This window comes from Oryzias latipes, chromosome 18, assembly GCF_002234675.1.
Source record: "Oryzias latipes chromosome 18, ASM223467v1".
Taxonomy (NCBI): domain Eukaryota; kingdom Metazoa; phylum Chordata; class Actinopteri; order Beloniformes; family Adrianichthyidae; genus Oryzias; species Oryzias latipes.
In genome coordinates, this window is record NC_019876.2 from 17379174 (window position 1) to 17402790 (window position 23617).

Here is a 23617-nt window from a genome sequence, read left to right on the forward strand (position 1 = left end):
GCAGTGATGGTTTCTGTAAGTAGAGTTTGTGATCAAACGCAGGGCACTATGATAAACTGTGTCCAGACTACAGAGAGTTTTTTTTATTTAAGTTTAGTTTAACAAATCACCTCTCAATACAAGTATAGAAAAAATGGACACCCCCCCTGAAGCAGATGCTTATTATCAGGGGTCCAACGTTTTAGCCAAGAATAAAAGAATAAAAATAATAATAACAAAATAATGTTTTATTGAAGTATTGTGATGGTAATATCAGTGGAAAGTGTTGGTATCTAAGTCAACAAGGTTGAACTTCATAAACTCAGACATAGCAATAAGTGGTTTCAGCCGCAGCAACATTATACGCAATAAGTTCACAATGACAATTTCTATTTCCTTTTTAAATATGTATATTGTAGCAGACTGACAACATTGTCCAATTGTTTGGACCTCTAGTGCAGACAGAAAAGCTGGTAGATTGTAACTTTCTAGTTTTCCCTTTTAGCACGAAAAAAGTGGTTTAATTTGTTAACAACACTGTACATTGTGCATGTATTATGACATGTATTGATTTGTATCTGTGGAAGAGAGGATCTGTTGGAGGATTTGGCATGGGCCAGGTTATTGCTCTTATGGTAGAATATGTGTTATTCCATCCATATGATATTACAATAGTTCAGATGAGGCTCAAACAGGGATCTATACAATGTTAGGAGTGCATCTGATGGGACCATGTGTTAAATCTTAAAAAAGAAGCCAGCAAATTTGACTGGTTCATCTATGTATTTTTTTAAATTCAATAATTGGATTCCCGCTGCACGGTGGTGCCGTGGTTAGCGCTCTTGCCTCACAGCAAGAAGTCCCAGCTGGAACCAGAACATCAATGGGGGGCCTTTCTGTGTGGAGTTTGCATGTTCTCCTCGTGCATGCGTGGGTTTTCTCCGGGAAATCCGGCTTCCTCCCACCATCGAAAAACATGCTTCATAGGCTAATTGGTTACTCTAAATTGTCCCTAGGTGTGAATGTGAGAGTGCATGGGTGGCCCCTGCCTTTGCCCACTAACCAACAGGGATAAAGCGTAATAAAAGATGAATGAATGGATACCGAGAAGTTTTAGTTGAAGTTGAGAGGCAGCAGTCACTTCAAGAATGTCCCCAATGTGCACTGAAGAAGTCTTTTTCTCACACCCATCAGAAGATGGTACACTGTGGTCAGAAAGGGATGGACATGGTCAACAGCAATACTCAGGTAGGCTGTGACGATGTAACCAAAAACTGGTACTGAGGGGCCCAAAGTGTGCCAAGAAAAATAACCCCCACACCATACCTCCACTAGAGCTGTGACGGTGTGGGATTTTTGATCACCGCGGTGATGAACCAGCAGGGGGCGCGGTTAACCACATGCCCTCCCCCACCAAACACAAAATATACATACAATTACAAACGTACTATTCTTTATTAACAAATAACAGTAACAACTAACTACTACCTATCTAACTAATGAACTAACTATAGAGGTGTTGTTGAATGACTGTGTGTGTGTGTGTCAGCACGCTGCGTGTGTTGGAGGAGGGAGCGCACAGGGTGTGTGTTGATTCTTCTGCAGCGGACCGCTCTCTAGCTGCACGCGAGCCTTCACCTGTGCTTTCTGGTACAGACTACAGACACTTTCTCACCTTTCCAGTAGCCATGAAGCCTGACACCCATGAAGAACGCGGGGCAGGAGGCTCCATTTTTGTTTATACAGACACGTAACATTGCGCTGCACAAAATAGTTCCCAAACAAAACATGTAGTGATATTCATTGAAATCTAACAGTGTGCGTTCATGTTTGGTGTTACAGAGTGAAGGAGAACAGTAATACCCCCCCCCCCCCCTCCCCAAGACAAAATTGTGTCGCGCACTCAAGAACGCACGCAGCTTGTAATGGAAATTAACACAATGGAAATTTAATAATTAGAACGCAGTAAATTTGTCGCATTTCCTCGCAAGACAGAAACTTCTGTTGTAGAATCAATGAGGATGTGTGTGTGCTGCTGAAACCACGCGTGTGTGTGTAAGAAGAGGGAGCGCGCCGAGCGTAGAGGGAGTGAGAGGCGCGCCGCAGGGAGTGAAGGAGAACACTAATAAAAGGTTTCCCCCAGAAACCCTTGAAGTCTGAACACAGGACTAGCAGAAAAAGTAAATTATCAGCAAAGATGAATGTGTTTAATCTGTTTATTATAGTTCCTATAACCATATGTAGAACTTAAAAAAACAAACGTGCAGTGATGCGGTGATGCGGTTTTTGTCACACCCCTAAATACCCCCCCCCCCCCCCCCACCCACCAGCGTGAACTATTGATGCAAGGCAGGATGGATCCGTGCTTTCATGTTGTTGATGCCAAGTTCTGACCCTACCATCCACATGTCATAACAGAAATGGAGACTTATCAGACCAGACAACGTTTTATAATCTTCTAATGTCCAGCTTTAGTGAGTCTGTGTGAATTGTAGCTTCTGGTTCCTGTTCTTAGCTGACAGACGTGGCACCCGGTGTGGTCTTCTGCTGCTGTAGTCCATCTGCCTCAAGGTTGGACGTGTTGTGAGTTCAGAGATGCTCTTCTGCAGACTTCAGTTGTAACCAGTGGCTTTTTGAGTCACTGTTGCATTTCTGTCAACTTGAACCCGTCTGATCATTCTCCTCTGACCTCTAGCATCAACAAGACCTGGATATTTTCTCTTTTTCTGACCATTAAACCCAACAGATGGTTGTTGGGGAAAATCCCAGTAGATCAGCAGTTTCTGAAATACTTAGACCAGCCCGACTGACACCAACAACCCTCAAAGTCCCTTCAATCACCTTACCTCTCCATTCTGGTGCTCAGTTTAAACTGCAGCAGATGGTCTTGACCATGTCTACATCCCTAAATGCGTTGAGTTGCTGCCATGTGATTGGCTGATCCTATAAGTTTAGTTTTCTGTCAGTAAACACTAGTTAACCTTCAAAAGCTGCCGTTGATTGAACACAGATAGATTTTAAGCATCAATGTATTCCATAAGACTAATTTCCATGTTTTGTGCTTCCTGGCTTTACTCCTAAACAATTTGAGTAAATGTTAAACATTCCTTTAAAGAAATCACTTCTAGTTTCAGGAATTTTGGCAAACCCTGTCACTGAATTTGGCTGCAATCTACAACTTAACCACTAGATGTCATCAAGTCAAATCATGTCCTTTCCACCTCTTTGTAGTAGAGTCTATATTGTCCTCCCATTTTCAAAGGATTTACCCAAAATATATCATTTCCTTTCAGTTACAAGCATCTGCATCTCATCTGGGTCTCAAAACAAAGTCAGCACACAACAGATCTTTGAAAAACACTTAAAGTTAGTTAAACTTTTGCTTGTTTTTGCAGCCGTCTTTGCTTTATTAGTCAGTACCGCTAAATTTGACAAACTGATGGCTTCCTTGTTTGGTTTACTCCGTTCGGTAGCAAATACAGGAAATTGTTGCTCATGTTTACAACTTCCTAACCTGCTATGTTTACAGCTTCCTGCGCCGTAAATCCAGACAGATCGTTTCTAATGACAGCTGGGAATGAAACCACACTGTGGGCATTTTCACAGAATTGACTATAAAGGGCCGATGTTAAGCTTTGCAAAAGAAAATTCCAGACTAATCTGGAACGGCGGGAAATCCCGGCTCCAAATATCAAATAAATATGATGGCCTTAAGGACAGAAATGAAGAAAAGCACATTTACACTGCAAAGAAACAAAATATCCCCAAATATTTTGGTCTGGGTTCTAGTTTGAATGTTTTACTACACTTGATATGAAACTAAACTTAACTTTTCAATAAGGTGTGGGACAATAAATCTTGACCATCTTTGTTGAGTCATTTGATTTTAAAAACATGTTATTTTATTTGTAATGAAACAAGTTATTTTTTTGTACTCTAAATAATGTTTTTAGGCTGAAGCTTTATTTGTGAATGGAGAGTGATCTAGTTCAGAGAAACAGATTTGGTTTTCTTTGACTCAGAACAGTGCACTGCAAAAACAGGCCCCTTAGCAAGAATGCAAAAATTCCTGCCATATTGGCAGATTTCTGTGTGTAAGTCGTGACACACAGCCATTATGTACACTTTTGCGCATAGTGCACAGATGACAATTGGTCATATGTGAATCTTCTTCTTTCACTTTTTCCCCATCAGGGGTCGCCACAGCGAAACAACCTCTCTTTTGAGGATGAGTCGCATGGTTAACTTGACAATGTTTTCTTCCTGACGCAACCCTCTCAATTTATCCGGGCTTGGGACCGGCAGAGAAGGGAATAGGGAGCAGCCCGGATTCGAACCCTGGTTTCACGGACGGAAGGCGCTGCAAACCAGCACGAGCTAAACCGGCTCCTAATTGGTCATATGTGAATATACGTGGAAAAAAGTGAGAAACGTTATGGTCTTTACATGAAATTTTCATAAATGTATCACAAATGAACCACTTTAAAACTACGGAAGAGTTACGAATAAATCCGAAGAGGAACACGTAAATCAATGTAGAACTTGAACGGCGTGGGATTTTGAGCTGTTTAAATGCAATTCATTGTTGATTTGTGTGTCGATGACAGAATTTTTACGTGATGTGTGCGCCGTATCCGTGATAAAAAAAGTTAGACATTGGTGGTACATGCGTGAAATGTCCGTTAGACATCGCGCTCAATTGCTCAAGATTTGCGTAATAATTGTAACCACGTAAAATACGCGTAACCTGCGTTATCAAATTCCTGTAAAGACCTTTTGGCCGGAACCCTCGACGGACATAAGCGCACATCGACGAATGAAGAACGCAAGAAAAACGTGAATGACGTATAAAAAACACAAAAGACCGAAATTTCCTAGAACTAGAAGGCCTCTGGGAGCCAGCGGGTGTTTTCTGTTTGGAATGCAAAGGGGGAGGGGTCATCAGTCCAGTTTCCGTATACAGTCAATAGTTCTGGCCCTATCGCTGACGTCAGAGCTGGTCTGTCTGTAGTCGGCTCCTGCTTTACAGATAATTAGTCAGAACCTCGGGTCAATTATTTCAGCTAAACAAAGTGACAAAAGGTGAACGCCTCCTCTCAAATCCTCCTCAATGGAGCGCAGAGATTTGTGTGATAGGTTAACGGCACGGCAGTAAAAGTGCGGCAGAGCGTCTGTGTTTGGTTCACGGCGTGCGGCGGCCCTACTGAATGTTTTATAGACACGGGTGTCTACTATCTGCAGAGCGAGGCTTCAACTTGAGGCCCCTCTTCAAGGAAAAGCACATTGAAATTTGTGTGTGAAATAGAGCCGGGGCCTGAATGAAATGCTCAAAAAGGGGGGGGGGGGGGTTGTTGCACAAACCTGCTCCACGCAGACCAGCACAGAAACAGAGATTGAGTGTCTCTCCATTCTCTGTGCGGGTGACGCTCCCCCTGAAGAATGCGGTTCTCTTCCTCTAACCGCTCGCTGCAGCTTCCCCTCTGGTTGCTTACTTCACTCATGCAGCCGTTGAGCTGTCTATTGAGGAATCTGGAAAACAGCAGCATGGGAATGAGAGGAATTTCTCCCTTTTTCCTTGACCCCCCATCTCACCTTAGGTCTCTTTACTTTGGACGCCTCTGTGCAGCCGGGCTCTTGAGTTTTCTCTTGTTTCTGAAAGTCGCCCAACAATAACAACCTCTCATAAACAATGGGGCTTGTTGGTTTTGATGGGGGGGGGGCTGGTCTGTTCAGTCAGCTCTGTTGGTGGCGGGCCTCCACAAAACGGCGCTAAAAAATCCCTTAGGTGCAGGCCGCATGGAAGACCGTGAAAGATTTAAGGGCGATTTTTCCAAAACGCTCCGTTCGTCTCTGTAGGACCATAAACACAAAACCTTTGTCCTTTTCTTCATCCATCTTTGCTCCAAAAGGAATCTGACCAAACTCTTAAAACAAAACTAAACTAAAGAAAAAAACACAAAAAAGAGGGGGGGGATGGATGGAAGCTGGTCAATGTAAAAAAAAAGAAAGAAGCCGTTTTGGATGTTTTTTGGTTTTACAGCACCTGTGGTCTCATAAAGAGAGGCTGGATCTTTTTTTATTTTATTTTGAAATCCATCATGGATTTGTCCCCCCCCCCCCAAAAAAAAAGCGGCTAGCTCAAATGCTGGCTCATGGAATAAATGCAGTCTCCTCTCTACACCACAAATGACTGGACAGCATCGCTTTCCGTCCGAAAAATGTTCACGACAAACAAAAAAAAAAACTACAAAAAAAAGTGCAGCCGGAGCCTCTGAGGAGCGCGAGGAGTAAACAAACCTTTCAGAAGAAGTTCCTACAGGCCGCATACCCGAGTGACACTTTTCAGAAGCCGTTTTCCAAAATAAATCCTGCAGCTGCTGGGAGCTCTCTGAAACACTTTGCAGGCATGCAGCGCCCCCCTGTGGACACAAAGTGCTTAACAACTCATTCCACCTTAAAAGATTTCTTTTATAAACTAATAGCAGGAAAACAAAAAATGTCATCTCTTAAAGAAATGTCAAACAAAGCATGAACGTTTTCATAAGTTCTTGAAGTTTATTCAGTTCAAAAAGTTTTCAGCAAACACTCATGACATAAGCCACGCACACGCGCACACACACACACACACACACAGACACTCACACATTTATCAGAAAAGCTTTTTGGCTCCCTGGTCTTCCTGTCCGGGAGCACCGGAGGGCGGCGAGGAGGGAGGAGCTTATTACTTCTCGGAAGGCTTGAAAGGATCAGACCAAACTTTTAGACCTTCAGAGAAGAAAAGAAGAAAAAAAACCACGGATGCTGCATGATCACAACGATACAAAACAGAATCAACCGATTTCTTTTTTTATTGGGAGATCACATCTGAAAAAACAAAATAAGCTTCAAAATAAAATCCCAAAACGATACATGAATTGTTCTCTTTGTAGAATCAGTGCTTTGCAGAGCAGACGTTTGCTTTAATAGATATTAAATCCCGCAATAGTTATTAAAAAGATAATAATCATAAATGGAGATTAAAGAAATAATGTAATTAAACTGAAAGTTACAAAAGAAACAAAATACTACAGCAAATGCAGTTGCACATGGTTTTTAACTTGTGCTTTATTTCTTAATTTAGCTCCAAACAATGTGTTTTTTAATTTTGAGTTTCAGAAAATTCAGAAAATGTTTAGGCCAAATGTGGACATTTTAGTCATTATTGTAATTATCAAATGATTACAGAGGATGTAGAAAGTGATCCTGTGACAAAATAAAGTTGATCTAAAAGAGCAGCCGGGCTGCCTTCACTTTTCTGTGACTCAAATCCAATAAAAATGTCAAACTGTTTCGCTTTCATGGCGTTTTTTGTTAAGGATAAGAAATCCGACCAAAATACTTTCACAGATTCTTTTCAAAAATTGATTTCACTTAATCTGCCATCCATACTTAAAGTAAAAACATTTGTTTATTGTTTTTAATTGATTAAAAACGGACCCAAGAAGTGTTTTGGAATGACAAAATATACAAAAAGATTCCTCTTTTGTGAGGAAAGTTGATCCAAACATTTCTCTTTTTTTTTTTTTTTTTACCAGTATTGTCAAAGCTCCTGTAAGCATCATTTCACCCGCTTTTTTGAATTCAGCGACCTTTTCTTACCCACAGGCTGCACATCTTCCTGGTTTATTCCGGACCGATTTATCCTCTGAGTTTGTCCTAAAAAGGAGCACAGCATTTCAGTTAGATTCTTTATTCTAGGGAAAATTTTCATGCTATGATCCATTTCAAAAAATTTCTAGAAATGTTTGATTTCAAATGTTTTTAAAAAAAATTAAGGAAGGAGAGTCTAAAGCTTCAGTTTAGGGAACATATTTGCCGGTGATTGTGAAAATCATTACAGGGGTTGTATTTTTATAATAGTAACATTGCAAAGGTGCAGAAAATCCATGGAAAAAATAAATAAATATTATTATTACTTAAATAATATAACAGTTAAAAAAAATCCTACTTTAAAGAGCTAATTTCAGAAAACCTGATTCATTCGTGACATTATAGTGTGACCTCAAGTAGCTTGAAGTAGTTAGGATTCAGTTTGACCTAAAACCTTCAGATCCTGCTGCTTACATGAACACATCTGGATTTCTCCAAAGATGGAGATTTCTGGAAGAGTTATTCAAGCAGGAAGTCCGAATCTGTGACCATCTTTCTAACTTTACCAAATCCTCTGAGTGCTGCACTCTGATTGGTTAACTCCCCCCTCCTCTAACCCTCCCTTCCCCCAGTTCCATTATCAGACACAGATCAGTTTTGACACAAGTTTCTTGCAAGGAATGTGTCAGAATTCAGAGCGCAGTTGTAGCGCACTTGTGATTTGCGCCAGCAGATTCGAGCAGACGCAGAAGCACATTTGAGCAGTTGGAATCACATATTTGACGTTGTAACTCTAAATGAACACATGCAAATGGGAATTTCTCAGTTCACAGCAAAAGATTTTTACACAAAGATGCAGAATTTTGTTGTGCAAGTATTCACATTCTATATTACAAGATCTCACATCAAATCAAAAGTGCGTTCTTTTTGGAACATATTTACCTTCATAAAGAACAGTCAGATTTGTTTTTTTAGTTGTGTATTTTGATGCCTAAGAATGAACTTTTTCTGTTGTTTTTTGTTTCAGAAGTTTATTTGAACTGCCTTTTTCCCACATCCGATGCAGAAAAACTTAAAATAAATCAGGCAAACATAAATCCTTGAAGCAGGAAATAGAATTTTTGGAGAGACATCTGGCCCAAATACTATTACCAGCCATAATCCATTAAAGATATCAGGCTTTTTTCACCTCAGTAAGCAGACTACTGTTGAAATCAGATCATGATCGGTGTGCATGCAAACTGTTAAATAGCAGCGGCTGAAAAGATAGCTTTTTTTATTTTATTTAATTGTACTTTCTCCTTCATTTATGTTATTTATTATTATCATTATCATCATTATTCACATTATTATTAGTAGTAGTAGTTGATTTTCTCTTTTTCTATTATTATTTTTAATAGTAGTACTAGTACTAGAAGCAGTATTAGTAGTCGTTTTCTTGTCTTTTTCTTGGGCAGACTTAATAAATAAGCTTCTTCCTGCTCTATTTCAAACATGTTTTCTATTGTTGTACTATTTTTGCTGTAGCTGTTTTTATTCATGTTTTCATCTTTAGATTTGCATCATTTTGACTGTATTATTTTTAATTATAAACATGTTTGGGGGAAAAACATAGAACCTATGAGGAAAATTACTTTAAAAGTTTGCTTATTTTCAGCTTTGAGGACAAAATACTCAAATGGAATTAAACTACTAGCTAGCTAAAAGTTAGAAGCTAGCTTCCAAAAGCAGTTTAAATAAAAAAAAAAATACTTCAGTACCGGTACTTCAAATATTTTTTTCAAAACAGCCTTTAGTTTGATTTAGGAGAATATCTTTAGAAAATATATAAAAATATTTGTGACGTTTACATGACATTGTATAAGAGCTAAAAAAATAAATAAATACAAGCTGTTAGCTACTTACTGTACTCGTCTCTGTGCGTCAGAGGATAGACGAAAATAGGATATAAAGCAGCGGCGACTGTTGTTATAAAACCCCCAAAAATCAGCGCTATTCTTATATTTTTCGACATTTTTCTAGCTTGGTAGGACGTAACCTAGCATTAAAGACACCCCGTGTTTACAACTTGTACTTCCGGGGAAAAGGTTACGCTGTCACATTTTTTTTGACAAATCTTTATTTAAAAACCAAAAATGACAAACAGCAAGGAACACAGAGCAATACACTGTATATCAATTTTGATAGATAAACGCTAGGGGTTATGAAAGTAAAATTATGTTAATCTATTAAACTGAGCCTAAAATCACTTCTAGTGAATGATATAGAAATTACAGATGAAAAGGCTGTATCCTCAGAAATTTACAGATTTTATAGCCACCTTTACAGCTCTAAATTTTCAAGAGCAGACTGTGACAACTTTATAAAAGAGATTCCCCACATCCCCAAAATAGACGACAATTTTAAACAAACATGCGATAAACAACTTTTAATCTCTGAGCTTGATGCTGTCATTAATCGACTCTCTCTTAATAAATCTCCTGGTTCAGATGGGCTCACAGGCGACTTTTATAGACACTTTTGGGAAGATATCAGAAAATTACTGTATCAAGTCTTCTTGGAAATCTTGAAATTTGGCCATTTATATTACGAATTGTTATGACATCAAAAAGTTAAATGTCTTGGGTACAGAGCTTATTATTGGCCAGCTAGCAGATGACACAACACTGTTTTTAAAAGATGAGCATCAAATCAAAGCAGCTATTGAAAAAGTAAAACACTTTTCCAAAGCGTCAGGGTCAAACTTAAATTTAAAGAAATTGTGAACTGTTGACTATTCATGACACACCTTTAAAAGAAATCAATCATATGCCCATTAAATCAGAAATTAAATACTTGGGGATCTACATCACCAAAGACCAAAAAATAAGCTAATCAAGGAATGTGGGTGAAAAACTGGATGAATGTGAGACAGAGTTAAATATGTGGCTCCAAAGAGACATGTCGATGCAGGGCCGGATCTATCTGACAAAGATGGAGTGTTTGTCAAGATGTATTTACCCATCTTACTCTAATGCCATCCCAAACAAAATGATAAAATCCATCTGCCAAATGACTTTAAACTTTATTTGGAGAAACAAGCATCATTACATGAAAAATAAATATGGTCAAAGAATTTAAAGATGGTGGTCTCAAAGTTATGAATTTTGACTGCCGTAACGGAATCCTATAGATAAAATCGTGGATCAAACACAACCAATCTTTCAATCTAGCATTATCAGAGTTCCACAATTCTGCTATACTGGAAAATATTGTATGTGCATCGCCATTTTTAAGTACTATTTGGAACAATGAATACATGCTCCATAGAAACAAGTCCTTGTTTTGTGCTGAATGGTTTGGGCAAAGTGTTTGGTCGGTGACTGATCTGATGGACACGGAGGGCAATTTATTAGATTATGAGCAATTGTGTTTAAGACATAACTTTAATCCTCCTATTTCAGAATTCTTAAAAGTACGTAATTCTCTTCCTTGAGAATTAGTATTTCTAACAAGGAACACAATGACACATGTAATGATAAAACGACAGTTAGACACATTATCAATTGAAGCATGCCCTCTTATGGACAGAAAATGTAATAACTCTTTTATCAGAAATTGGTTAATTGAAAGATTATTTCCTGGACGAGAGAACAAAAAACAATATACTGCAGAAATTTGAACAAAATGTTGTTACCAAATTAAGAACCGATTTCATGAAACTTCCTATTCTCCCAAAAGTTAAAGAAACACACTTCAAAATTATGAATGATATTTATCCCTCCAAAGAATTACTTAGATTACGTTTCAACATTGATGACAACAGCTGTTCCTTCTGCCAAACTGCTGTTGAAGACATCGGCCACATCCTTTTCCTGTGTGATGTTGTTCAAATGTTCTGGTTGGATATTTACAAATGGTTAAAAAATAAATTCCCATTCATCATGGACTTCTTTTCGAAAGAAGTAATAATCTTTGGCCACAACAGTGTAAATAATGTATATATCAATACTGTGTTATGTTTAGCCAAGTTTTTAATATACAAAAATAGATTACAGAAATGTCACCCCAGCTTTACCTTCTTTAACAATGAGGTCAATTTATACTTGAAATCCATAAAATTAATCGATTCACCTAAAGCCATAACAATTTCTGACCCCCTGAGTGATATTCCCAGTGTCTGAGACAGTTTATTTATCTGTTGTATCCCCCTGCATTTAGTAACACTATCCAACTCTGAAATTGTTGTTTTCTTATGTTATACTTTTCCCTAATTTCTCTATGATTATGACTGTATATAGGTTTATGTATGCATACTGATAAGAATGTTCTTTTTTCTTTCTTGCCTCCTTTCAAATTGTGGTATCCTCTCTTGTATTCGCCATAGTTTGTAAGTTTTATGTGAATGTTCTGGTGTTGTTTTGTATTGTGTTCAATAAAAAAAAATAAAAAAAAAGTTGCCTTCTATCGAGACATATTTTGGCTGATCAGGGCTTCCGTAGAGAATGACTCGCCAGCCTGGTCACGTGCCTCATCAAAACAAAAACACAATGAGGAAGTCTGGGTGAAAAAGTTTCGAAGTAGAGGAAGAATATTTGCCTGCGGAGACCCCAAAATGGGCTTTTTGTCCGTGTTGGTGTTCGCTTGTTGCTGCCGTTGGTCTTCCGGAGGGAGGGGAGAGGATCAGCCCGTCCAAACCTTCGTGATTCCTCACAGTCACATGGATGTAGGCTGGGTCTACACCATCCAGGTGAGCATTTCTGACCTAACGCGATTTCTGCTGGATCATGAAAACGTTCAGCAAATCGCCATTCAAAAAACCATTTACTGTCTAACTTTATATGTATATAAACTATATATTTATCATATATATATATATATATATATATATATATATATATATATATATATATATATATATATATATATATATATTATGTGTTATATGTATATCTATATGTATATCTATCTACAAATTGATAGAAAATAAAAAAAAGAAGAAAAAACAAAAACACTTCTCAAAATTACTTCACATCACAACCACAAAAGTCTCAGTCTGTCAGTCCAGAAAGTAGTTTTTATATATTTTAAATTTATACATTTTTTTAAACTGATATATGGTGTTTGCATTCTTCAGATTATTGGATAATAAATTCCACATTTTGACCCCCTGATCAAAAATACTATTCTTTATTGCATTAGTTCTTTTTAGTTAGTTTTAGTTTTAGTTTTTTTAAACATATCTTTACCCCAAAATCACAATTATTCGGGGTATTATTATTATATGCAAGTAGGAATCTAAATTGAACAAAGTTTTGATCCGTGTGGAAGAATTATTACATTAAAAACGAATAAACTGATTTAGTCTGATAATATCAAATACGTTAATTTTAAAAGAAAATCGCTCCATGGTCTTAAATATGATATTACATTTTGTAAGTCACAAATTCCTACTTTTTTATTATTATTTTTGTTTTTTAGAAAATGGTAACATTTCCAGTCATTTGTGGTTGTTTGAGGTTCTGATCAGCCGTGTTCTCGACTGCCTTCTCCTAGGAGAGCATGCACGCGTATGCAGCCAACGTGTACAGCAGTGTGACCGAGGAGCTGTCAAAGGTCAAAGAGCGCAGGTTCATCGCCGTGGAGCAGGAGTTCTTCCGACTGTGGTGGGACACCGTGGCTTCAGATTTACAAAAGAAGCAGGTCAGGCCACTGGAACATCATTCCTACCCAAGATGCATTTAACACTCCTCCAATCAAAGGTCAAGCAAATCTTTATCAATACTGATTACATGCATTTTGTCCAAAAACTCAACATTTAGACAATGATCAAAGCAAAAAAGAAAAGAAAAAAAAACCCGAAGGAGCAGGTAGGTAAGAGGTTGAAACACAATGTTTACTTAGTGTATCAGCTCCTCAAAACAAAGGGGAGTCAGGAGTTAGTCATGTGTTTGATCAATGCAGAAACATCACACGTGCCTTTTTTTTTTTAAAAGAAAGTGCAAAAAAAAAAAAAGTCAAACCATGCTCACTTTTTACCTTCATTCCTGAAATAGTTTTATGAAACATTTTCTTTAAATGCATATTCAGGTTGTGTTATTTGGATAATGGTGCAGAAAATTAAAAACCCCACATATGGTTCTTTGACCTTAAAATAATGTTTTTGATGTTAAAAAGGAACATATTTTTCAGACCATACAGCAAAACAAAACAGACAGATGAGTCAAACTTTATTCAGCTAATGGACAAACAGGTGAAGGCTCCAGGCTGCAGACTACAGTACCCACAATGCCCCAACAATCCACCCAGCAACGTCATTTAGTAGTTTACCTGAATTGTAGATTTGACAAATTTTCAAGCATCATGTATCATAAAATCCATGAATCTAAAATCATTTTGAGGACAGTAAACAAATAGTAAATTCCTGGCTGAAATGAACCAACAACGGTCAAATAAACAGAGTACTCACTACTACATTTTGCTGTAATGAGATGATTCTTTTGTTTTGAAAGGAGATCGTGTGAACTTCTGAAAAGTTATAAACTATGTTGTTTTGAAAAAAAATCTCTTTTACCATAAAATATAATACCATAAATACAAATTAATGTTTTATTTTTCTAAAGGGTGAAGTAAGACTTTGAGGCTCCTGTTGGGTTTTGGGCGGCGAGAAGTTGACCGGAATTGTTCTTTAAGTATTGAAGATTCCAGACCCCGGATCTGGATGATCCGGAGGAGAATTAGGACATTGTCATCATGTGATCTGATAAAATGGAGCTCTTTGGAATAAACACCACTTGCCATGTTTGGAATGCTGAATTGCATTCCAAGAAACACTATTCACATTGTGAAGCATGGGGGTGGAAACATCATGGTTTGGGCTGCTTTTCTTCCAAAGGGGACTGATCCGTATTAAGGGAAGGATGAATTGGGCTGAGTTGGACAAAAACCTCCTTCCATCAGTGAGATCATTGAGGATGAAACATGGCGGGATCTACCCAGCATGACAATGATCCCAAACACATCACCATGGCAACCAAGCAGTGTCTGGATAAAAAGCATTTCAAGGTTCTAGAGTGGTCTAGTCAGTCTCAGGACCTCGATCCAATACACAATCTATGGAGGGAATTGAAAGTCTTTGTTGTCTGACCCGAAACATCCCAGCTCTAGAGAAGATCTGCATGGAGGAATGGACCAAGAAACCCTTTGACGTCTATCATTGACAACCAGGGTTACCCTACAAAGTATGCGGTGAACTTTGGTTATTTTTTACTCATTTTTTTGCACCATTTTACAAATAAATTCTAAAAATAAAATGAATTATAAAATAAAATGTGATTCCTTGATTCCTTTTCCGCCCATTCTGTCTCACAGTTGAAGCGTATATTGACAATTACAGACCAAACTCAACTTTTAAGTGAGAAAACTCACAGAATTAGTAACAACCTAATGCTTTTTTGCCCCTTAGGTTTTTTTTTCTCATTACAATTTTTTTTGGGGGGGCGGGGTCCTCGTGTAAGGCTGTAGTTTGGTTTGGCTTGAGTTTTGATGCATTCCTGCATTTTTAGGTGCGACAGCTTGTGAAAGACGGTCGGCTTGAGTTCATCATCGGGGGCCAGGTGATGCACGATGAGGCTGTGACGGACCTGGACGACCAGATCCTACAGATGACAGGTGATCCCGCTTTTTTTTCAGCGGTGGTTTTACACGCCAATCGATCTGTTTCTGTCTGTGTCAGAGGGCCACGGCTTCCTGTACCAGACGTTTGGGGTGCGGCCTCAGTTCTCATGGCATGTGGATCCGTTCGGAGCCTCCGCCACCACCCCAGTCCTGTTCGCCCTGGCCGGGTTCAACGCCCACCTGATCTCTCGCATCGACTACGACCTCAAAGACGCCATGCAGAAAACGAAGGTGCGCTCCTCTTTTGTCATAATAACCCGTCCTGCAGTCTTCTGAAGTTCTGGATTTGAAACAGAAGCTGCAGTTTGTGTGGAGAGGTTCTCCGTCTCTGGCTGCCCAGCAGGAAATCTTCACCCACACCATGGATCAGTTCAGCTACTGCACCCCGTCTCACGTGCCGTTCTCCAACAGGTCTTTAAATGTGATATTTCAGGATTCAATTCCATGAGCTGTTGGTTTTTATATAGTTAAAAACAGTTTTTCTTGCCTTTCAGCTCTGGTTTCTATTGGAATGGAGTTGCTTTGTTCCCGGACCCCCCCAAAGATGGAGTCTATCCCAACATGAGTCTCCCAGTCACCAAGGAGACCATAGATGCCTACGCTAAGACCATGGTGGAGAATATCAAGCAGAGGGCTGCGTGGTTCAGGACTAACCATGTGCTCTGGCCTTGGGTGACTAAATAAACCTGCTATCCTCCTTTTTATTTATTTTTTTTGTTTAAAGTCCCGCTCCGATCATCTTTTAAATTGTTTTTAAAGTGTTCCCAGTGGTCTTGTGATTATAATTATGCCGTTTTTAGCTAAAATCAACAAACCTGTGTTGTTTCTGGGACATAGTTTCTGCAGAGCGGCGCAAGTTCACTAGCAATTCATATTTGATGCCACGTACACACTGGGCATGTCATGCACGCTCAAGAACGTGCTAAACGCTGGTTCCTGAATGCCCTTTTATGGTGTTCACAATGGATTGTCGCTACCCGATATTAGCGCATGTCCGCGGTTTGGTGCAAAGAGTCAAAGTGGTGCAAATCTGGTAACTCCTGTTCCAGGCTTTTTCTTTCACAGCTGCATTACGAAATTTGAAAGACTTTGTGTCAGGCTCAAACTTCAATTATTAATTTATTCTTCATAATCCATCTTCAAACGATCAGCATCTCTACAAATTAAAAAGGACTTTACTCAGACGTCACTACCAAATCCAAGTCCCCGATTGGTCAAAAGGTCTACTGGTTTAACTTGCAATGATCACATTTGTTTAGGGAAGCGTGAACGTGAGAGTTTTAGATGCGGACGCTCAAATCGTGTGTTTACGTAACTTTTACGTAGACTATTCGTTGGATGGGGTTGCTTGAATGTGCATCGCTGAGGTCTGTGTTAACATGGCATACGCTTTGGGCGGGACCGTCGGCACGGAGCAACCCGGCCCCCTTCAATTCCCCGTTTCTGAGAGCTCTCTGTTTACATGCTAGCTTACAGCCCCACACAACCCCAACCTAACAGCCGCTGCAATTTTAAGCCTAATTATCTTTAAATGTCCTCCATCATCAGAAAAATGCCACAAAAACACGGTTAAATCACCAAAACCACCACTTTCAGCAGAGTGCGTCTCTAATTGTTTTTTTGTTTTTTTTGCATTCGTCTTCCATAAAAAAGCATCTGATACCTGACATGTGCTGTTGTTCTTCAGGGCTGTGACAAACAGTTCTACAACTCCTCCGTTCAGTTCAGAAACATGGACCCCCTGATGAAATACATCAACCAGAAAAGCAAAGAGTTTGGGGTGACGGTTCAGTATGCCACTCTGAGCCAGTATTTCCAAGCCGTCCATCAATCCAATCTTACTTGGGACGTTCGTGGGAGCCAGGACTTCCTGCCATATTCCACCGGTAAGAGATGCAGTGAAAGTAGTTGAGGGTTCTCCATCCTCGCCAGTGTAAATTACAGTGTGGCATTTGTTTTCTTAGAGCCCTACCAGGCATGGACGGGGTTTTACGCCTCTAGAAATGTCTTGAAAGGACTTGCGAGGCGGGCCAGTTCCCAGCTGCACGCAGCAGAGATTCTGTTCACTCGGTACCGAGTCCACTTCCCAGACGGGCCCGTGGCTAAAGACTGGGCCCTGGACAAACTCAGAGCTCTGCGCTGGGCCGTCTCTGAGGTACGTGAGTCCATCCGAAATGGCTCAACCTATCTGATGCTCAAGTTTAGGTGCAGATCGATTAATTGTTCATAATTTCCTGTTTTTATGACTGAATGATTGCATTGCATTTTTTAGATATTATTTATTTTAATCATAGTTATTTGTTATTTTTGTGTTGGAAAATTGAATAGACCAAAGAGCATAGATGGATGGATGAATAGATAGATAGATAGATAGATAGATAGATAGATAGATAGATAGATAGATAGATAGATAGATAGATAGATAGATAGATAGATAGATAGATAGATAGATAGATAGATAGATAGATAGATAGATAGATAGATAGATAGATAGATAGATAGATAGATATGACATTATTTTTGATTGAATCTATCTGGTTTGTCAAACTTATCAGCTTGGACATTGAGGATATTGAAGGATAGGCATATGTAAACGATACAAATGGCCAAAATAAACTTGATTTTTTTTAAAAACGTGTAAAAGAGATGATCATTTTTTTACAGTAACTGTTTCTGTTTTGATGGTTTTTTTTAAAGAGGGACACTTTTGGAAAGATCACATTTAGCAGACAGAGTATTATATGAAGAAATAGGTAATAGAGGGTGAAAGTGTCAAGCAGGATTTGTGGATTTTATATTTTGAAATGTGTTTGTTTGTGGGGCCTATGTGTTAGCCCAGAGTCCCCTAAAAACTAATGAACCCTCCCCCCCCCGGATAAAACCCAACACATCATCAGATTGTACGTAGATAACAACAAAAGTTTCGTCTGTTGTATTCTAAAGGTCCAGCACCATGATGGCATCACCGGCACGGAGTCTCCGAAGGTGGCAGACATGTACGTACAACACCTGATGCAGGGCATGATGGGAGTGCAGGAGCTGCAGGCTGCACTCTTTCTGCTGCCGCACTACCTGGATAACCCCGCTGTGGAAAACTTCCACGGAGCAGGTGGGAAATCCAGTCACACCGATTCTTTTCTCACTGATGTCACGGATGGAGCAATGAAACTAATGTGAGGAATTGTGAGTGACTTCAATAGAAATTAAAAAGATATTAAAACCCGCAGCCACTACCAGCCCCCGCCCTTGCCGCCTCCCCTTTAACCCGTTCAGGATGGGCTGCCATCCTGGTCAGAGCTGCACATAACAAATTCATAAAAAAACAAACACTTTTTTCAAAATGGCAGCTTTTCTGTTGGTTTTATCTCCATGGCAACCATTTAATCTTTTGGTCGCCTGGGGTGGACGAACAGGTTTAAGTCATTTTTAGAAAAATTGAAAAAACTAAATTTTTGGATTTCCCTAGCAACAGAGTTTTTTTGTTAACCACGCCCATATTCCTAATATGTTCATATCGTATGTTATATCGTTTTGTTCAGCTGGAGCCAACGATTCAAGCATTTTCATAATATTCCGGTGAGATGTATGTGAGACAAAGGAAAAAGCCTCTTTTGCACGTTGGTCTCTCTAAAGCCGTTAAAATCTACAAACTTCTAAACCAACTTTCTTTCCCCAAGTAGCTTCCCAAAGAGGCTAATGGAGTTTGAAGGCTAAATATTGAAATCCCTCGGAGGAGTTCAAGTTTGTAAACAGTACCAGTACTCTTTGAAATATTCAAGATGGCGGCCTTTATCCAAGGTCAAAGGTCAACAAAACTTCAGTTGTGGTTCTAGACTTGCATGTTTTTTGTGTGGGGGGGAAATTTTGTTAAGTTTGCTCAAAAAAAAAAAAATTGTTTTCCAATTTGGTGCGAATATATGAAAATCTCCAAACAAACAAACTTTCACTTTGCCACAAAATGGTCACCAAGGTGTGGTCCTGTGTCCATCCCATAAAAACTTCAAAACTTCCTTTGTTAATCCCTGACACGTGTGTTTTGGTTTTGTTACTTGATTTTGAATTTGTCTTTTTTCTTGAGCCCCCAAAGACATGTTGACCTCATTTGATTTTTTTGATGGTTTTACCTGCTGTGATGTCATCTGTTTTTTGAGGAGGGGAGGGGGTCACTTTGTCCAAAATAAATTTCCACCTGCGTGTTCATTTTTCGATATGTAACATTGACAACATTTTTGCTCAAAGGCGAAGTAATAAAGAAGAATTTCAAATTTTTATTTTATTATTTTGTAATTATTTTTTGATTTCTTGAAGAAAATGCAAAGAAATATTCCTAAAAACTGAACATGGAGGCGACTCTCACCTTTGTTTGTGATTTTTTTTTTTTGTTATTTCACTCTAGGTGTTGATCAGGCTCTGGAGCAACACGTCATCATTTACAACCCATTGGCGTGGAACATCACCACCGTGGTGAACATCACTGTGACACTCGCGGGCGCCGCCGTCTATGATGACGAAGGGCAGCCGGTTTCTGCACAGGTGGGTCCGGACCCAGATAAATCCTTTGTTTAAAAAGAAAGGAGAAAAAGTCGGTCGTAAAGGGGGTGTCCACTCCGCCGCAGATCCAGCACTCGGCGCAGTCCAACGCGTCATACGACCTTTTCGTGGTGGTGCAACTCGGAGGCTTGCAGCACAGGAAGTACCTGATCCGGTTCTCGGGGAAGTCTGGCCACACGTACGAAGCCAAGGCGGTTGTTTTTGAGCGGCGCAGAGTGAAGGACTGGACGAGAACTGGAAGGCTGCGTCTGCCGGTTCTGAACCGGTGCTACAAACTCATGTTTGACCAGGAAACCAACCTGCTGCACAGCATCACTCACCTGTACAGGTGAGACTCTGGCGCTGAGGACACTGTGGCTGATTGAAAGGTTTTCATGCGTCAAACTGCTTCCACAGCCCCAAAAAACAGCGGGTGATGATGACACAGGATTTCTGGGAATACCACGCCAACGGAGACGTGAATGCAGGACCCATCTCTGATAACTACATCTTCAGCGCCAACGCTTCGGCTGTGAGAGCTTACCAAGCCGTGGAGATGCAGATCATCCCCGGACAGATCGTCACTGAGATTAGACAGTACTTCTACAGGTTGGTTGGGAGCAGAACCAGGACTTCAGGTTCAGTTTGCATTCTTCCTCTACTTCGTCCTGTCTCTTTCCTAGAGGGGAAAACGATTCCGACTACGCCTACTCCATCACCACTCTGGTCCCGGAGTTTTCCGGGGCGGGGCTTCCGTGTCACAGACTGCAGCAGACCTACTCTGTGGGACCCCTCCAGCTCAACACAGAGGTCGTTTTGAGGACCAGCACCTCCCTGAAGAACAACCAGAGTCTGTACACAGACGACAACGGCTTCCAAATGATGAAGAGAACCTACAAGAAGTTCCAAAACAACACTTTAGCAAGAGTGGGTTTCTGGGAAAAACCTGGATAAGAAATCGCCTTATTTTAGGATATGACAATATTTCTTTCTTTGTTTTTACATGTGTGCTCCAGAATTACTTCCCCATGGTTCGGACAGCCTACATTAAGGATGACCGGAGTGGACTGGTGCTCCTCAGCGACAGAGCTCATGGAGTGTCCAGTCAAGCCAACGGAGAGCTGGAGGTACGTGACGTCAGACAACATAAAACAACACAGCCCTCTATAAAAACAAGAACAGCAGCATTTTTCTGCCTCTGCAAACATTGAGCTTTATAAATATTTGGTTTAGATGTAATTCATTCAAAAAGAATACTTTTGTTTGTTTGTTTTTTTAATTCTTAAAAGCCTGAAGCTGTGTCCACAACGAACGCGATTCGTGCAGCAGAGGCGTCCTTTTTTATCGTTAGGTTGATATACAGACGGGATCAGAGGTGTTGCCGCGCGATTTCAGCGTTGTGCGTGACGTGACGGCCTGACAGCAGGGCTACTTGGCCGTGGCGGCCTATTGAGAGTTCAAAAATCGGAACTTTGGCAAAGCAGGGACTCAGCTTTTCACCCGTAACTTCTTGGTGTCATGATCAACGGGTGGAGTCCAAAACCAGCACAGTGGAAATGAAAATGTGGAGACCTGCAACACAACTTACAGAGAAACTAAAAATGCTGTTTTAGAGGAAACGTGTAGGGAAGGTTTGATCCCGTTTCTGCCTGATGGATAACCCTGAATGGGTCCTAAAGAGTCCAAGCTGACCTCATTGCATTCAAGTTCTTACAGCAGCTGGAAAATGGTACGATCCAAGTGGGTCTGGCATAAAAAAAAATATTCACAAGCATAATTTAAAAGGAACATAGATCTTAGAAATATACTGTAAGTATTATTACTATTCTTATATTTACTAGTAAATATACAAGAAAGCACATTTTTAATTTATTTATGAGTATTGGGGTTGAATTGGTTTATGCATATGTATGTAAATGTGCTTGTTTCTTTTTTCTTTCAGTGTTTTAAAATATACATAAAATATACTTTCCTTTTTTGTTTCCTTTTTAAAGTTTATGAGATTGTTTTACGTTTTAACTTTAATGTGTGAAACAACATTTTTTTTTTTCGTTTTTGTGTGTGAGGGACATTTTTATTTATTTTTATTTTATACACATTCAAAACTGTGGTCTATCTATCTTTGACAGCTTGTGTAAAGTTGCCAGGAAGTCACTTTTGGACAGTTGTTCTCTAGAGGCGTTTCACTTCTTGTATGTTTTTTGTTTTTAATTGGAAAAGGTTACAAACTCCATGAGGCTTAAGTTCAGCAAATTTTAGGAGAAATCAAAAAGGCACTTATTATAGGACCATCCATCCATCCATCCCTTTTCACAACCCGCTGAATCCTTTTCAGGGTCACTGCGTTGCTGGAGCCTATCTCAGCTACTGCTGGGGGAAGGCGGAGTACACCCTGGACAGGCCTATAATGGACTATCAGATAAAAATGTGTTGTTTTGCTACTAACATAGTGAAACATTTTAAAATGAGAAAAAATACGTCGAAATTGGTGGATCCTGACATGCTTTTCCTCTAAGGTCATGCTCCATCGGAGGCTCTGGAACAACCAGCCGTGGAACCTCGGCTACAACCTGACGCTGAATGACAGCTCCGTGGTGAGGCCCACCCTGTGGATGCTGCTGGGATCCGCCAATGCGACCTCCAGACTGTACCAGAGGGAGGCGGTGGAGCTGCAGCACAGGCCCGTCGTCATGCCCATCGACAATCCTCGTAAGAAATGCCTTTTCTTTCTTCTGCACCGACATTATGAGCAAAAAGCGATCTTAAAGAGTTGCCACCTTCCCTGCTTTCTCAGGCAAACCCCGGCAGGAGAAGACCGGATGCAGTTCTCCGGTGCGCCCTGTAGTTTTGCCGCCTAGTCTCCACCTTCTCAGCCTCAGCGTCCTCGGATGGAACTACAGCTCCAACCACAGCATCCACCTCAACCACATACACTCAGGTTAGCTGTGGGGAAGATACAGCAACCTCCTAATGGTTGGATCTGACCTCCGTCCCCATAACTTTGCTTTTAGGTAAAGACTTTCCACCAGAGCCAGACTATGATCGGGTTCTGCTGAGGATAATGCATCTATATGAGGAGGGAGAGGATCCCGAACTTTCAAAGCCGGTCACCATAAACATAAAGGTATGAATGAATATACAATGTGCTTGTTTGTTTCTTGTTTTTAAACTGTTGGTGTATTTCCTGGATGAACAGGAAGTTCTGCAGGGCGTGGGGGAGGTGACGATGCTGGAGGAGCGCTCTCTAACAGGAACCTGGGATAGCGCCGGTCTGCAGAGGTGGAAGTGGAAAACAGCAAATGATGAGGGAAAAAGTGAGAAAAAAGCTGGAAAAATGGTCGCTTTTGATGTTTGTATTGGAGTGACACCTTTTCTTCTTTTATCCTCTTACAGTGAAAGAACCTCATCAAGGACATAAAGATTTCATTTTGACCATCTCACCTAAAGAAATCAGAACCTTTTTTGTCCACTTCAGCTCCAGAAACAACGTTTGAGCTTTTTCAAATTTCTTCTGTGAAGATCACCACTCTTTTAAAAATTAATTGATTCATACAAAAAAATCACACAAAACAGCTATGAATTATTGCAGGTTCAGCAAATCGTGCTTTTATTCTGAAGTTTGAATGTAAATCAAAGAATAAAGAGATTTTTTTTGTCATTCCTGCTCAAAACTCTGATTCTTTCTCATAAACAATCATTTGTTCACATGGTGTGTACTGTTCAGCTACTTTGCATGTTTCTAAACCAACTTATTATATAAAAGCACTCATTTTCATTTGAGGTAGTTTTCTGTTTGCTTACACAACTAAAATCTAAAAACTAG

At 39.9% G+C, this 23617-nt stretch overlaps 2 protein-coding genes across 2 annotated transcripts; one reads left to right on the forward strand and one right to left on the reverse strand.

The window, feature by feature from the left end:
* Positions 1 to 6510: 6510 nt before the first annotated feature.
* smim20 (small integral membrane protein 20) lies at positions 6511 to 9704 on the reverse strand. The gene is made up of 3 exons (XM_023966124.1): positions 9514 to 9704; positions 7618 to 7674; positions 6511 to 6744 (listed from the first exon to the last, which is right to left on the reverse strand). Exons 1-3 carry the CDS (start codon positions 9620 to 9622, stop codon positions 6701 to 6703), a joined length of 210 nt encoding a protein of 69 aa, XP_023821892.1. The 5' UTR covers positions 9623 to 9704; the 3' UTR covers positions 6511 to 6700.
* A 2391-nt stretch (positions 9705 to 12095) lies between these two features.
* man2b2 (mannosidase alpha class 2B member 2) lies at positions 12096 to 23452 on the forward strand. The gene is made up of 19 exons (XM_011487548.3): positions 12096 to 12337; positions 13144 to 13290; positions 15153 to 15258; positions 15323 to 15495; positions 15560 to 15675; positions 15759 to 15936; positions 16952 to 17150; positions 17229 to 17419; positions 18208 to 18373; positions 19661 to 19797; positions 19881 to 20143; positions 20212 to 20403; positions 20478 to 20721; positions 20811 to 20921; positions 22311 to 22503; positions 22589 to 22732; positions 22806 to 22918; positions 22991 to 23108; positions 23188 to 23452. The coding sequence occupies exons 1-19, from the start codon at positions 12203 to 12205 to the stop codon at positions 23286 to 23288; spliced, it is 3027 nt and encodes a 1008-aa protein (XP_011485850.1). The 5' UTR covers positions 12096 to 12202; the 3' UTR covers positions 23289 to 23452.
* The last annotated feature ends 165 nt before the right edge of the window (positions 23453 to 23617 follow it).

Bases quoted from the DNA above. Each gene is read 5' to 3' on its own strand.
- smim20 (XM_023966124.1), bottom strand. From the start codon at position 9,622: ATGTCGAAAAATATAAGAATAGCGCTGATTTTTGGGGGTTTTATAACA. The intron at 7,675-9,513 runs GTAAGTAGCTAA...GCTCCTTTTTAG, and splicing joins GACGCACAGAGACGAGTACA to GACAAACTCAGAGGATAAAT. The intron at 6,745-7,617 runs GTAAGAAAAGGT...TCTTCTCTGAAG, and splicing joins GGAAGATGTGCAGCCTGTGG to GTCTAAAAGTTTGGTCTGAT.
- man2b2 (XM_011487548.3), top strand. From the start codon at position 12,203: ATGGGCTTTTTGTCCGTGTTGGTGTTCGCTTGTTGCTGCCGTTGGTCT. The intron at 18,374-19,660 runs GTGGGAAATCCA...ATTTCACTCTAG, and splicing joins GGAAAACTTCCACGGAGCAG to GTGTTGATCAGGCTCTGGAG. The intron at 20,404-20,477 runs GTTGGTTGGGAG...TCTCTTTCCTAG, and splicing joins ATTAGACAGTACTTCTACAG to AGGGGAAAACGATTCCGACT.